Source organism: Narcine bancroftii, chromosome 9 (assembly GCF_036971445.1).
Source record: "Narcine bancroftii isolate sNarBan1 chromosome 9, sNarBan1.hap1, whole genome shotgun sequence".
Classification (NCBI taxonomy): Eukaryota; Metazoa; Chordata; class Chondrichthyes; order Torpediniformes; family Narcinidae; genus Narcine; species Narcine bancroftii.
In genome coordinates, this window is record NC_091477.1 from 64200861 (window position 1) to 64215582 (window position 14722).

General features: G+C 45.1%; 2 protein-coding genes and 1 long non-coding RNA gene across 5 annotated transcripts in view; 1 reads left to right on the forward strand and 2 right to left on the reverse strand.

The window, feature by feature from the left end:
- The window catches only part of LOC138743712 (uncharacterized), a 30129-nt gene extending 27086 nt beyond the window's left edge, over nucleotides 1-3043 (forward strand). Inside the window, exons 2-3 of the long non-coding RNA XR_011345029.1 lie at nucleotides 75-434; nucleotides 2259-3043. This is a non-coding gene — a long non-coding RNA (uncharacterized lncRNA). The remainder of the gene's footprint in view (nucleotides 1-74; nucleotides 435-2258) is intronic.
- kif1aa (kinesin family member 1Aa) overlaps nucleotides 1-14722 on the reverse strand; it is a 381215-nt gene that overhangs the window by 66173 nt on the left and 300320 nt on the right. For all 3 annotated transcript variants that reach the window (XM_069899341.1, XM_069899340.1, XM_069899343.1), the window contains 2 exons: nucleotides 8670-8754; nucleotides 2271-2376 (listed from right to left, as the gene is read on the reverse strand). In XM_069899341.1, the coding sequence (XP_069755442.1) occupies nucleotides 2271-2376; nucleotides 8670-8754 (191 nt within the window). The remainder of the gene's footprint in view (nucleotides 1-2270; nucleotides 2377-8669; nucleotides 8755-14722) is intronic.
- Nucleotides 9184-9520, reverse strand: LOC138742963 (multiple coagulation factor deficiency protein 2 homolog). Its single transcript, XM_069897836.1, is given in 2 exon segments — nucleotides 9184-9325; nucleotides 9327-9520. Coding segments are annotated over 2 exon segments (252 nt in total). The 5' UTR covers nucleotides 9437-9520.

The following is a 14722-nucleotide window of genomic DNA, read 5'->3' on the forward strand; positions in this document are numbered from 1 at the left end:
TATCCCATCAGATTTTAGAATACTTTGAGACAATACAGGGAGAGATGTTGATTGGTGCATGATTTGCTTTCCAGAGATCTGTGTGCTTGGATTTTCATCTACGATGGTGGTAAAAATGGTACAGGTGAAAATGTAGCCTCCAAGGGTGAAACAAATCATCAAGGGACATAAAACACAATCCGGTTCTGCAAAAGGAACACTGAATGCCAATCAACCATCTGGTCATCTTCTAAACTGCAATCAACTCACAAAGAAATGACTCAAAGGGTTTAGATTAAAAAATGGATTGATGGTATCAATCAATTTAAGTATTAAGTAAAATGGATTTTTTTTACAGAATTCTCCTTGAAAGGAGAATTAATTCGACCAAAGTACTTGCCATTAGTTGGCATCAGAATTCTTGTTCCATCACTCTCAGGTCAGAAAGAGCACAGGTTTGATCCAAAGCTTTTCTTTATATATAATTCTTGATGTGGGAATGTTTGATGGGAAATGGTTGATAGAGTTTTGTTCTCTATAAGTAAAGAATGTGAGCTGGAAGAAATGGGTGATGTAAAATGGATGGAGATTCAGCCACTCTCTAAGTGTCACATAGCTGGAACATGCAGAGCAAATTTGCCCATGAGAGTGTCCTGTCGGACTGCATTATTGTGTGGTCCATTAGCTGCAAAGCATCAGACTGGCAGTCAATACAGAGAATCATCAAAATGGCCAAGAAATCATTGGAGTATCCCGTGTGGATAATGTAGAATGTTTTTAGGTTACATCAAGATGTAGGGATGTAAAGTTGAGCAGAAAAGTGACAGATGGAGTTCAACCAGATAAGTGTGAAGTGATGCATTTTGGAAGGTCAAATTTGAAAACGGAGTACACAGTTAATAGCAGAATACTTCACAGTGAAAATGAATAAAGGGATCTTGAGGTCCATATCTATAGATCTCTCAAGGTTGCTGTGCAGGTTGATAGGGTAGTTAGGAAGGCTTATAGTATGCTGGCCTTCATTAGTCGGAGGATTTAATTCAACAGTTGTGAGGCAATGTTGCAGCTCTATAAGTCTCTGGTGAGACCACTCTTGGAATATTGTGTTCAGTTCTGGTCGCCTCATTACTGGCAGGATGAGGGAACAATGGAGATAGTACAGAGGAGGCTTACCAGGATGCTTATAAGGCTTGCCTTATGAGGCAAGGTTAACAGAAGTTGGTGCTTTTCTCTTTGGAGTGAAGAAGGGTGACTTAAATGATTATGATAGGCCTAGACATGGTGGACAGCCAGCACCTAGCAAACACTAGAGGACATCTGTACAATGCGAGTGGAGGAAAGTTCAGAGAGATGTCAGGGTAAGTATTTTACAAGAGAGTAATGCATTGCCAGGGGTGGAAGTGAGGATGGTACTATAAGAGACATTTAAAAGACTCTTAAGCAGGCACATATATGCAAGAGAATGAGTGGGTTATGGGTGTGAGGTGGGGATGGTTTAGTTTGTTGAGTCAGTTTATATAGGTTGGCACAACATCATGGAGTTAAAGGCCTGTACTGTGCTGTAATGTTTTATGTTCTACATTCCTCTATTGATGACATTTTCTGGGAGCATTGATCAATGAGGCTCAAAGAATAATTGATGACCCTTTTCATCCAACACATCATCTTTGACTCACTACCAGAGGTACAGGAGCATCAAAACCAAGACTGCCAGGCTGGGAAATAGCTTCTCCCTGCAGGCTGTGAGAGTGATGAGCAGTGTCCTGTAATCAAGTAAATCATCCCAAAATATTATTATTAATTTACATCATTTTGTTTATATAGGATTATTATGTGCTGTGTATTACGTGTGCTCTGTGCTCCAGAGAAAAGTGGTTTTGTTGGGTTGTATTTGTATATTCAGTTGATAATGAATGAACTTGAATCTGGGCTATCCAGTATTTGGGACCATCTCATGACACACTCTTTAGGGAGCCAATTTCTATATTTAGTTGGAGAAATGCCTTACATATAAAAGGATGCTTTGCTCAATGAATCTTTACCTCCATGCTGTACCTCATAGAGGAGTGAGGCGAGTTAAATAGGGCAGTTCTAAACTGGGGTTAACCAATAAAAGAGTGACCTGCACATCATCATAAAGAGGCACAGGTGGAGAAGGGGGGTGTTGGTGGGAAAAGCCACATAAAAGTACTTGGAATCTAAAAAAGAAGCCACCTGCATATCAGCTTACGGTGGGTTAAATGCTGGCGGCATTAATGACTCTCTCGTTTCATGCTTAGTGTCCAACCTACCGATCCTCCAGGGATGGAAGTGTTTGACCAGCTGTTAGAATATTCAAAGACAGGATGTTGGGATCGATGATGGAGTCATCTGACTCTGGTGTGTTCCGGATCCGACCTATGCAAGAGACAAATATGGTCGATTACTGAGAAATCAGCACTGAAAGCACATCTTATCCTCCAAATGCGTAATGTGAACTGAGAGGTGGAATTCTTCTGTTACTGTATGGGTTCACCTTACCATGGAGTTCATGGCTTGTGCTTTTACGTTGCACCAAGTGTGAAAACTCTGAAGGTTGGAAGGCCAGCCATTCCATTGGGTTTCTCAGCAGAAGCCCAAAGGCAGCAGCACCCTTCATCCTTAACCAGGTAGTGATGGGTCACTACATTGGCTTGGACATGTCATCTAGTTCAGCACAGAGTGTATTGCTCCATCCTGAAGCAGGGTTTTGATCTGAAACATCAACTGTCCATTCCTTCTGAGGATCCTGCCTGACCGACTGCTTCCTTTTGCAGTTGGCTTTTTACTGCACCAGGGGAAATCCCCTTCTTCAAGTGCCATGTCAAGGGACTGATCCCTATCTTAGATGGAAGTAAAGATCTTATGGTACTGCGTTAGGTCTGCACAGCATTTCTGCCTGGTGCACTAACCAGTATTTATCCTTCCCCAACAATCCCAGTCAACAGACCAGCCAGGAAATACTGTTGTGGACAGAAAATTGCACTGAATGTTTGATAGGAAAGCAAATTACCAACTGCAATTGGTGTATCCCTGCATGTATAATGAAACCACTGGGTCATTACCAAGGCTGTAAGTAATGATCAATGACATTAATTTGTGAATAAAATCATAATGCAAAATTTGTCCATGTATTTGTGGGTTATTTTATTATTTTAAGATTTAGACCTACAGCACAGTAACATGCCCTTCCAGCCCATGTGCCTGTTTTGCCCAAGTACCTTAATTGACCTACAACCCCATACATTTTGGAGGGTGGGAGGAAACCGCAGCTCCAAGGAAAAACCCACACAGACATGGAGAGAATGTACAAACTCCTTACAGACAGCCCCAGATACAAACCTGCATTGCTGGTGCTGTAATAACATTGCGCTAACTGCTACGCTGACAATTATGCTGTAATAGCATTGGCCAAATCGCAGCACTAACCATGACTTCAAATGCTGCGACAGGCTTCGTCCATCTTGTTTAATAACTTTAATGCCTGCCTGAATGGCCAGTGCTGATGACATACTTTGGGCATCAGAGGCTTGAGGCCCTGTCCCTAGAAAATACACCAGCCTTTCCACAAACCTGCCCCTAAATAGTAAATAGATATGGTAAACAGCTGTCTTTTTCCCGGATGAGGGGAGTGCAACACTAGGGAGCATAGATTTCTGGTGAGGGGAAAGATTTGAAAGGGATCTAGAGAAGCAATGTTTTCCACAGAGAGAGTGGTGGGAACATGGAATGGGCTGCCAGTGGAGCTGGTACAGGTGAATTCAACTGCATTGTTTAAAAGACATTTAGATAGGGACATGGATAAGTAAGGTATGGATGGATATGGGCCAAATGCAGGCAAATTTAGAAAGATAACTTGGTTAGCATGAACAAGTTCCATGCAGTGAACATAGAACACTACAACACAGTACAGGCCTTTCAGCCCTCAATGTTGTGCTGACCCACATATTCCTTAAAAAAACATACTAAACTCTCTTTATCCCATAGCCCTCTATTTTTCTCTCATCCATGTGCCTATTCAAGAGTCTCTTAAATGCCCCTAATGTTTCAGCCTCCACTACCATCCCTGGCAAGACATTTCAGGCACCCACAACTCTCTGTGTAAAACAAATTCACGCCTTATGTCTCCCCTAAACATCCCTCCCTTCACTTTGCACACATGTCCTCTGGTGTTTGCTAATCCTGTCCTTGGAAACAGGTGTTGGCTGTCCCCCTTATCCATGCCTCTCACAATGTTGTAGACCTCTATTAAGTCTTCTCTCATCCTTCTATGCTCCAAAGAGAAAAGACCCAGCTCCACTAACCTTGCCTCATAAGACTTGTTTCCCAATCCAGGCAACATCCTGGTAAATCTCCTCTGCACCCTCTCTATAGTGTCCACATCCTTCCTGTAATGTGACCAGAACTGAACACAAGGCTCTAAGTGTGGTCTCACCAGAGATTTGTAGAGTTGCAACATGACCTCTTCATTCTTGAACTCAATCCCCTATTAATGCTTTAATTATCCTATCAATCTGCATGGCAACTATGAGGGATGTATGGATTTGGACCCCAAGGTCCCTCTGTTCATCCTCTGTGAAGCTCTATGTCTGATTGAAAAGGCAACTGAGTACCATTGGCAACAGAGTTTTCCATTTGCTCACATTTAATATTCTTAGAAACTGAACCTAATGTCTACATCTTTCAAGCCAAATTTGGTTGAAGGATGGTTCTGCAAAGTTCAGAGCCAGCAGTTAAAGATGCTCCTTAATACAACTTACATTCCTTATTTGTGGGTTTTGTGAATTCAATCTGCATCAATTAGCTAAACTGCTACTCTCTGGGTGTTGTGAAACACGAGTGTTTTCAGGCCTTGTGATTGTAGTAAAAGCAAAAAAAAAAAAAATGCTGGAGGAAATCAGAAGGTCTCGCAGCATCTATTGGAGGGAAAGATATATAACCAATGTTTCAGGAATGAGCCCTTTGCTAATTATGAGCAAATAGCAAGGAGGTGCCTGGCAGAGGAAAAGCACAGTCAATTATTGGACATGGATAGAAGAACAGGAAAGGAGGTGAGAATTGATCAGGGAGGGAGGTGGTTCTGTGATTGCAGGGACAGAGGATTGGGAAACAGAGAGTGACAAAGGGTGGGGAGCAGGGGGCATAGGTATAGAGAAAGAAAGAGATGGGGCAAATGAAAACTGGAGAAGTTGATGTTAATGCCATTTGATTGGAGGGTGCCTAGATGGAATATGAGGTATTCTTCCTCCAATACGCATGCGGTCTCAATCTGGCATGCATGACACCACAGACAGAGATGCCAGCATGGGAATGGGGCAGGAATGGATGTAGGTTATCACTGGGACATCCACGCTACAGTGGCGACAATCAAAGGTGCTCAATGAAACGATTTCCCATTCTGTATTCCGTCCCTCTGATGCAGAAGAGACTAGAAGGAGAGCATCAGATGTCCCCTGCAAATCCCTATGAGATCCCTTCTAATTCTCTGATACTCCATCGTGTACAATCCTAGAGCTGCCAAATGCTCCCCATACGCCAGCCCCTGCATTCCGGGAATCATCCTGGTAGACGTTCTCTGCACCCTCTCCAACAACATCACATCCTTTCTAAAATAGTGGCCCCAAAACTGTCAGGGTGGAAGTTGGCAGAAAAGTGGATAAAGTCAATGACCTTATCATGGATGCATGAGGCAGCACCAATGTAGTCATCAATGAAGCAGAGGAAGGGTTGAGGAGCCTTGCCTATATCATCTTGTAGCATGGATTGCTCCACATAGTCATCAAAAGGCAGACCTAGCTGGGACCCATGCTGCACATGGCTACCCCTTTGACATGGAGTCAAAGCAGGTTATTGAAGGTGAAAGCAAGTTCTGCAAGCTGGAGGTTGGTGCTGGTGGAGGGAGTACTGGTTGGGTCTGTTGTCGAAAAAAATGGCTTTGAGGCCTTTGGCTGTGGGAATGGATGTGTATAGTGAATGGATCCCCAGGGTGAAAATGAGGTTGTCAAGTTCAGGGAACTGGAAGTTGCTGAAGTGATGAAGGGTGTGTAAAATACTGCAGATGTAGGTGGTGAGACTGGACCAGGAAGGACAAAACTGAGTTGAGGTTAAACGTTATGGGTTCGATGGGGCAGGTGCGTGTGGAAAAAATGGGTCTAACAGGTCAACTGTGTTTGTAGATCTTGGGTAGGATGTAGAACCAGGCAATGTGGGGTTATGAAACAATAAGGTTGGAGGCCGACAGACATTATCTACAAGCCCACCAATTCTCGCAGCTCCCTCGACTACACCTCTTCATACTCTGTCCCCTGTAGGGATTCCATTCTTTTCTTGCTGTTTCTCCTTCTCCGTCCTTATCTGAGGTGCCCCTTCCTCAAAAAGTGTGGCTTCCCCTCTACTACCATCAACTTAGCCCTCTCTCGGTTATCACTCTCCATGAATCTCCCTTCCCACCAGTTGCTCCCTTGGCATCTACAGCTGTGACTGCAGGAGATGCTACATTCGCGCCCACACCTCCTCCTTCATCACCATTCGGACCCTCAAACTGTCCTTCCAAGTAACTCAATACTTCACTTTGAATCTGCAAGGTCATCTATTGCATCTGGTGCTTCCCTTGTGATCACCTTCACATCGGAGATACTGGACACAAAATGGGTATTTGCTTCGTTGAGCACTTTCATTTGTCCACTGCAACAGTAGAAATCTGTCAATGGCAATGCATTTCAATTCCCCTCTCCTTTCCCATGCCGACATTGTCTCATGCACTGCTAGATGGAGACCACAGTAAAAACACAAAACGCTGGCGACGCTCAGTAGGTCAAACAGTGTAGCAAAGGCAAAGATACATAACCGACATTTCGATCTTAAGCCCTTCTTCAAAGCATGAGAAAATGCTGGCAAGCATGTGAGCAAAAGGGGGGGGTGGCAAAGGAAGGAGATGATGGGTGGAGGCGATGGTAGGGAGGGGACAGCAGCAATGAGGGGGAGGCAATGGTAGGGCTGTGTGGGTGGAAGAACTGGAAGGACAGGAAAAGGGAGGAGGGGGATAAAAGGACAAGCAGGTTTAAAGGAAGCAGTAAAGTCAATGTTATTGTCATCTGGCTGGAGGGAGCCCAGACGGAAAATAAAGTGTTGTTCCTCCAATCTGCAGGTGGTCAGCGTGGGACAGTACATAAGGCCATGGACAGACATGTGAGGGCAGGAGTGTGACCCGGAATTGAAGTGGTCACTGTGGTTGTGGACAGAGTGAGGTTCTGAGCGAAGCGATCTCCCAGTTTGCAACCAGTCTCTCCGATGTAGAAAATGCCACAAAGGAGCAACAGATGCAGTAAATAAGGCCTCTGGATGTACAAGTGTGGGTTCACATGAAAGCCCTGTTTGGGGCGCCAGACTGTGGTGAGGGAGGGGGTGTGGGTGAAAGTGTTGCACCTCCTGTGGGCACAGGGGAAAGTGCCGGGGTTGCGATGGGTGGGGAGGGATGAGTGTGTGAGAGAATTGAGGAGGGAGTGGTCCTTGAGGAAAGGTGAAATGGGAGGAGAAGGAAAGATGTGTCTAGTGGCGGGATCCGGTGGATGATTCCGTTGGATGCAGAGGTTGGTGGGGTGGTAGGTGAGGATAAGGGGGATTCTATGTTGGTTGCGTCTGGGGAAGAGGGGGCCAGGGCAGATGGGCGGGAAATGGAGGATATGCGGGTGAGGGTTGAGTCGATAGTGGTGGAGGGGAAGCCACATTTGTGGAAGAAGGCAGACATTTCAGAAGCTCTGGAATAGAAAACCTCATCTTGGGAACCGATGCAGCAGAGATGGAGAAATTGAGAGAAGGGGAAGGATTCCTTGCAGGGGGCAGAGTGTGAGGAAGTGTACTCCAGGTAGTTGTGGGAGATGGAGGTTTTATATGTCAGTGGAAAGCTGGACTCCCAAGATGGAGACAGAGAGATCCAGGAAGGGGAGAATGTTATCGGAGATGGATCAGGTGAGGTTGGGATGGAAGTTGGATGAGAAGTGGATGAAATTGACAAGCTCATCGCTAGTGCAGGAGGCAGCCCCGATATCATTGTCTATATATTGGAGGAAAAGTTAGAGGGGGCAGGGGTGTTGCCTGTGTAGGCATGTAGCATGGATTGCTCCACAAAGCCTACAAACAGGCAGGCATAGCTGGGACCCATGATTTGGAGGAAGTCGGATGAGTTAAAGGAAGAATTGTTGAGGGTGAGGACAAGTTCTGCCAGGCAGAGGAGGGTGGTGCTAGCGGGTGACTGGTCCAGCTGAGACCACACGTAAGTTGGAGGAAGACTTCATATTCCACCTGGGCACCCTCAAACCAGATGGCATTAACGTCGACATCTCGGGTTAGCTCCTCCCTCTTCTCTCTCTTTCCTTATCCCTCTTTCTCCTGTCCTCCAGCTCTGCAATCCCAGAGTCAAACCCCTTCCCCTGATCAATTCTCATCTTTCCTAACCTGTCCTCCTATCCATGTACAATTATCACTATTGGCCTGTACTCCTCTGCCCCAAGCCTTTGTATTCAGGCACCTACCTGCTTTTTGCTTTTTCTTTACCTCCTGCGAGACCTGCTGAGTTCCTCCAGCATTTTTATTTTTCTCAGGTTTCCTGTCCATCAATGGTCTGCAGGCCATAGTAAGGGGACAATGGCATCAATTGCTTCATCACTACTTACCCACAACCAGTTCGCGCACTTCCTTCCAATGCATGTCGGTTCCAGTCTCATGCACGATAGTAACCGTTATCCTCCTCTGAATTCCCTATCAAAAGAGAAAGTAAGCACCATGTTATGTGCTTGAGCAACTTTATTCCAATGATATGTTGACATGGTTTGAGACAGTCCTGGAAGGGTTTAGCAGAAGGCAAGAAGGATACATGAACCTTGAAGATGTTGTGACCATGATAGAAAAGCCCTCGCTCTCAAACTGTAACAATCACAAGACCACAAGACAAAGGAACAGAAGGAGGCCACTAGGCCCATCGAGTCTGTTCCGTAAATCTACATTTAGCTACTTAGTTCCAGTTTCTGGCCTTTTCCCCATATCCCTTGATGCCCTCACTAATGAGATACTTGTCTATTTCTTGTTTAAATACTCCCAGAGATCTGGCTTCCACTGCTGTATGTGACAGTGAGTTTCACAGATCCACTTAGTCAGAAAATTGAAAACATAATGATTATTTTCAAATCTTTATTCTAGTGATTTTGCAAACTCACCATAATCAATGGACCCATCATTATTTTTGTCATCCTCTTTTAAAACATCATCAATTAAACTCACAATTTCCTCTTCACCCATGGGCTGTCTTCGGCCATCACTTTCCTCTTTGTGCATCAAGTAAGTTATTCCCATCATATTGATGCATTTTAAATGAATTAACTTGAAGTTCTTGTGGTGTCATCTCAGATTCTGGTTTGTCTATCACACCATGTAAATGGTCCATTATATGTTCTTTATCTTGAACAAGGATCTTATCAAGACTAATATTTGGCCGATGACCCTCAGTGATTTCAGAATCATGTGGTGGGTGAGTTTGAATGTGTTTAAAACAGGTGATGCCTGTCAGACAGTACAAGACAGAAGGACCCTATCAAGCAGCTCCTTGTAATTCTACTGCTGAATCCCATGATTTCAAATCCCATACCCCACTAACCAAAGTGCCGCAGATCCCACTGATCTACACCCAGTTCATAGCCCTCCATACCTCTTCCATCCATGTGCCTGTACAAATTCTTCTGTTCCACACCCCCACCACTCTCTGTGTGAAGACGATCCCCCTCATGTTCCCCCTAAACTTTTCTCCTTTCATGCTTAACCTATGTCCTCCAGTTTGTATTTCATCAACCCTCAGTGGAAAAAGCCTGTCTACATTTACTTATCTCCCTCCTCATTTTAAATTTTCTTTGGCTTGGCTTCGCGGACGAAGATTTATGGAGGGGTAATGTGCACGTCAGCTGCAGGCTCGTTTGTGGCTGACAAGTCCAATGCGGGACAGGCAGACACGGTTGCAGCGGTTGCAGGGGAAAATTGGTTGGTTGGGGTTGGGTGTTGGGTTTTTCCTCCTTTGTCTTTTGTCAGTGAGGTGGGCTCTGCGGTCTTCTTCAAAGAAGGTTGCTGCCTGCCGAACTGTGAGGCACCAAGATGCACGGTTTGAGGCGATACAACCCACTGGCGGTGGTCAATGTGGCAGGCACCAAGAGATTTCTTTAGGCAGTCCTTGTACCTCTTCTTTGGTGCACCTCTGTCTCGGTGGCCAGTGGAGAGCTCGCCATATAACACGATCTTGGGAAGACAATGGACCTCCATTCTGGAGACGTGACCTTCCCAGTGCAGTTGGATCTTCAGCAGCATGGATTCGATGCTGTTGGCCTCTGTCATCTTGAGTACTTCGATATTAGGGATGAAGTCGCTCCAATGAATGTTGAGGATGGAGCGGAGACAACGCTGGTGGAAGCGTTCTAGGAGCCGTAGGTGATGCCGGTAGAGGACCCATGATTCGGAGCCGAACAGGAGTGTGGGTATGACAACGGCTCTGTATACGCTAATCTTTGTGAGGTTTTTTAGTTGGTTGTTTTTCCAGACTCTTTTGTGTAGTCTTCCAAAGGCGCTATTTGCCTTGGCGAGTCTGTTGTCTATCTTGTTGTCGATCCTTGCATCCGATGAAATGGTGCAGCCGAAACTGGTTGACCGTTTTGAGTTTTGTGTGCCCGATGGAGATGTGGGGGGGCTGGTAGTCATGGTGGGGAGCTGGCTGATGGAGGACCACAGTTTTCTTCAGGCTGACTTCCAGGCCAAACATTTTGGCAGTTTCAGCAAAACAGGACGTCAAGCGCTGAAGAGCTGGCTCTGAATGGGCAACTAAAGTGGGCAATTAAAACTTATCTCCCTCTTCATTTTAAATACTTCTATCAAATCTCCCCTCATTCTTCTCTGCTCCAGGGAATAAAGTCCTAACCTGTTTAATCTTACCCTGTAACTCAATTTGTCCAGTCCTGGCCTCTTCCGAGTAAATCTTCTCTGCACTCTGTAGTTAGGCAGCCAAAACTGCACAAATTTGGCCTCCCTAATGTCTTGTGCAACTTCACCAGCTTGTTTTCCTTACTTGCCACAACTCTGTGCTGGTTTCCTGAGTGAATACTGATACATATTAAAACATTTAAGATCTCCCCCTTCTCTTTTGGTTCCATACAAAGTCGACCACGCTGATCTTCAGGGGCCCAATTCTTGTTTTTTTTTCATACTCCGCAAGCACCTCATTTCCTCCATGTTGTCTATACCTGTTATACACCTCTTTCTTCTTCTGAACCAGATCCACAATATCCTTCAAAAACCTGGTTCCCTATGCCTTCTAAACTTGCCTTTGATCCTAACAGGAACATACAAACTCTGTACTCTCACAATTTCCCATTTGAAGGTCCTCCACTTACCTGACACATCCTTGCCCCAAAACTTTCTAGATCCTTTCTCATTTCCTCAAAATTGGCCTCTCTCTAATTTAGAATCTCAACCCGAGGCCCAGATCTATCCTTCTCCAGAATTAACTTGAAACTAATGGCATTATGATCCCTGGACCCAAAATGTTTCCCTAGACATTCTTCTATCGCCTGTCCTGTCTCCTTCCCTAATAGGAGATCCAGAATTGCACTCTCTCTAGTTGGTACAGTGGAACCCTATTATAACGTGATAATTGAGGTCCAAATAACTGCATCGTTATAAAAGCAGGATTGTGCTAAATCAGGGTTTCAATACTGTGTACAATATATACATACATCAATCGTGGCAGCAACTCCACCCCCCCATTCATGGCAGCACTCAGCCCTCCCCCATTTTGCAGGAGTGCTCACCAACCCCCACCCCCCATTCGCAACAGGACCCCTGCTTCATTAGTGTGATGAATTCCCCACCAAGATAAACGTAACTGTACTTACATTAATCATTTAGACGTGCCACTTCTAAACATCTGCTGTATCACATCCCTGGTACTACATCTTTTAAAATGGGCTTGCTTAATGTCCCAACTCAAAGAACAGAACGTGGACGTTAAGCGGTGCATACCTTGTACCAGGGCCCAATGACTCATTGTGTTATATCTGAATTCGCATTAAATCAAGGTACTTTAAGTCAGGGTTCCTCTGCACCTCTACATATTGATTTAGAAAATTTTCCAGAACACATTTGACAAACTCCAAGCCATCCAGCCCTTTCACAGTATGGGAATCCCAGTCAATATGTGGAAAATTAAAATCCCCTACTATCACAACTTTATGTTTCTTGCAGCTGTCTGCTATCTCTCTACACTGATTTCCCCCTCTAATTCTCACTGACCATTGGGTGATATATAATACAACCCCACGAGTGTGGTTACACCTTTCCTGTTCCTCAGCTCCACCCATATGTCCTCTGTAGACGTGCCTTCTGGTCTGTCTTGCCTGACCACAGCTGTGATATTTTCCCTGATGAGTAATGCCACTCCTCTTCCTTTCATCCCTCCAGTTCCATCACTAAAAGATTTAATCGCACTTTGAAAATATGACTCATTTGATGAAAAATGTGGACTAGAAAACTTCCTTCACAACACCTGGTCTCGATAACATTCCCATGTTCCAGGCCACATATTAGAAACATGGGAATTGATAGCCCCTGTACTTGGAATATTCTTTAAAATGGAATTTGATTTAGAGATACAGGCCCTACTGGCCCATGAGTTCGCGTTGCCCAATTAATCAACTAAACATGAGTCTTTGGAATGTGGAAAGAAACTGGAGCACCCAGAGGAAACCCACGTTGACACGGGCAAGAACATACAAACTCCTCATAGACAGAGGCAGATTCTGACCCAGGTCGGTAGCACTGTAATAGCGTTGCTCAAATGGCTAAGCTCAATATCAAGGTTCAAGGTTCTTTTTATTGTCATGTAATAATACTTAAAATGTAATGTACATGATGCACTTCAACTTTTCTCTGCTGTAGGGTGAAGAGTTGCCATGAGCGTCCTTAACAATAAGAGAAAGAGCAGCAAAAGAGAGTCCCTTTAGAGACCCTGAGTATCCGTGGATTCACCTCCAATTTCTGCAGCTGCACAGACTCCTGTTCATATGTAAGCTCCAGATCCAAACCTCTGATACGATCAAGAAACCTTCAGAACATGAGGCCTTTGTCTCCCTCAGCACCCTCTCGAATCCCAGTTCCAATACCATGAGTCAGTCTCCAGCAACCCCCAGGCAGCTCGGCTGGATCCTTTGACTGTGTCGCAAACAGCCTCTCTGCATCCCCCAGCAACTGAGCCCCTCACTGGTCCACTGCCATGGGAGTCACCTCCCGGACTAGTTTCCACCCCACTGCCCCCTCAGAGTCTGCAACCTCTCATGGCCCGCTGCCAAGCACACGTGCCGTTATCTTGGGCACAGACTTCCATGGGTGCAGGATGTTCAAGAAAAAGGTCGGCTCCTCGAACAGGCCGTTTAAAGCCCGTACGGAGCCAGAAGCATTCCGACCGGGAAGTAGGGTCCTGCAGTGCAGCCCTGTGTCTCCACTCCCTGCCCTCTCGGATTCATACCAGCAGTACTGCTGTTACTGCAGCTCTGGCCGCGTTGCCACTTTTTCGATGTACCGTCAGAGGTCAAAGCTCTGTGGCTTTGTGCAGTGCAACTCAGCTGACTAGTTTATGCTGCTCCTTGACCAATTCTCATGAAAAATCTGTGAGACTGAATTTGTTGAATGTCATTCTCTCTCGTTACCCCCAATGCATCAACTCACTGTTCACCCAGTTTTGTTATCCTGTATTTTTGTCTGCGGACACTATGAGTATACTCCACATGGATTTACCATTGGATCACCATGTCAGAACAGGGATCTGGCAAACGTGGCTAAGAGGGAAGAAGAGAAACTTGGTGTATCCTTCCCTCCTGTCAAGGAACAGGAGAAGAGGCTCCAAATCAGGACTGAAGAGTGAGTGTATAAAGAAGGGAGGTGAGAATGGAGTGGGAGGATAAAAGATAAAGATAAATGATTCACCCATCATATTTTCCTCACATTCTGCATGGATTGTCAGGGGGATTTAGAAAAAGTAATGTAAATCAGAAAAAAAAAAACATTCACTCGAGTGACACAGAAAAGTCTGCAGACACAGAAATGCTGGAGGAACTCAGCACTTTCCACCAAATTGTCAGTTCTATATCTTTGCCTCCTAAGGACACTGCAAGACTTGCGAGTTCCACCAGCATTTCTGTGTTTACACAAAAAACATTCACTATTAGATCAGATCACAAAAATACCTTCATGACAGTTAATGCTATTTTGTTAAATCGTATTGTTAAAAGCTGACCATTGAGGTACATTCCTGACCATGAAGATCCTCATATTGTTTACAGCCTTGGACTGCTGATCATATCCAGTCTTGGCAATCCCCAATACGGATCACACTCCATGCCAATCAACAGCTCACACTCCCAGCCTTCTTTCTGTCCATTCGCCTTGACAATCAATGCCATTCTGACTCCTGACAACTGATCCACAACTACTGATCACAACACACAATAACCAAGCTCTCTGATTACCAATCACACACCATGAAACCTGACATCCCCACCACGGCCAGATCCCTGACTACTTTGTCCAACCATCCACCCTTGCCTGCAACACACTTAATCCTTGACCCTGCATTTGACAACCAACCACACCCACTACCTCCAGGCCACCAATGATCCTTGGCAGCAGACTCCAGCCTTGT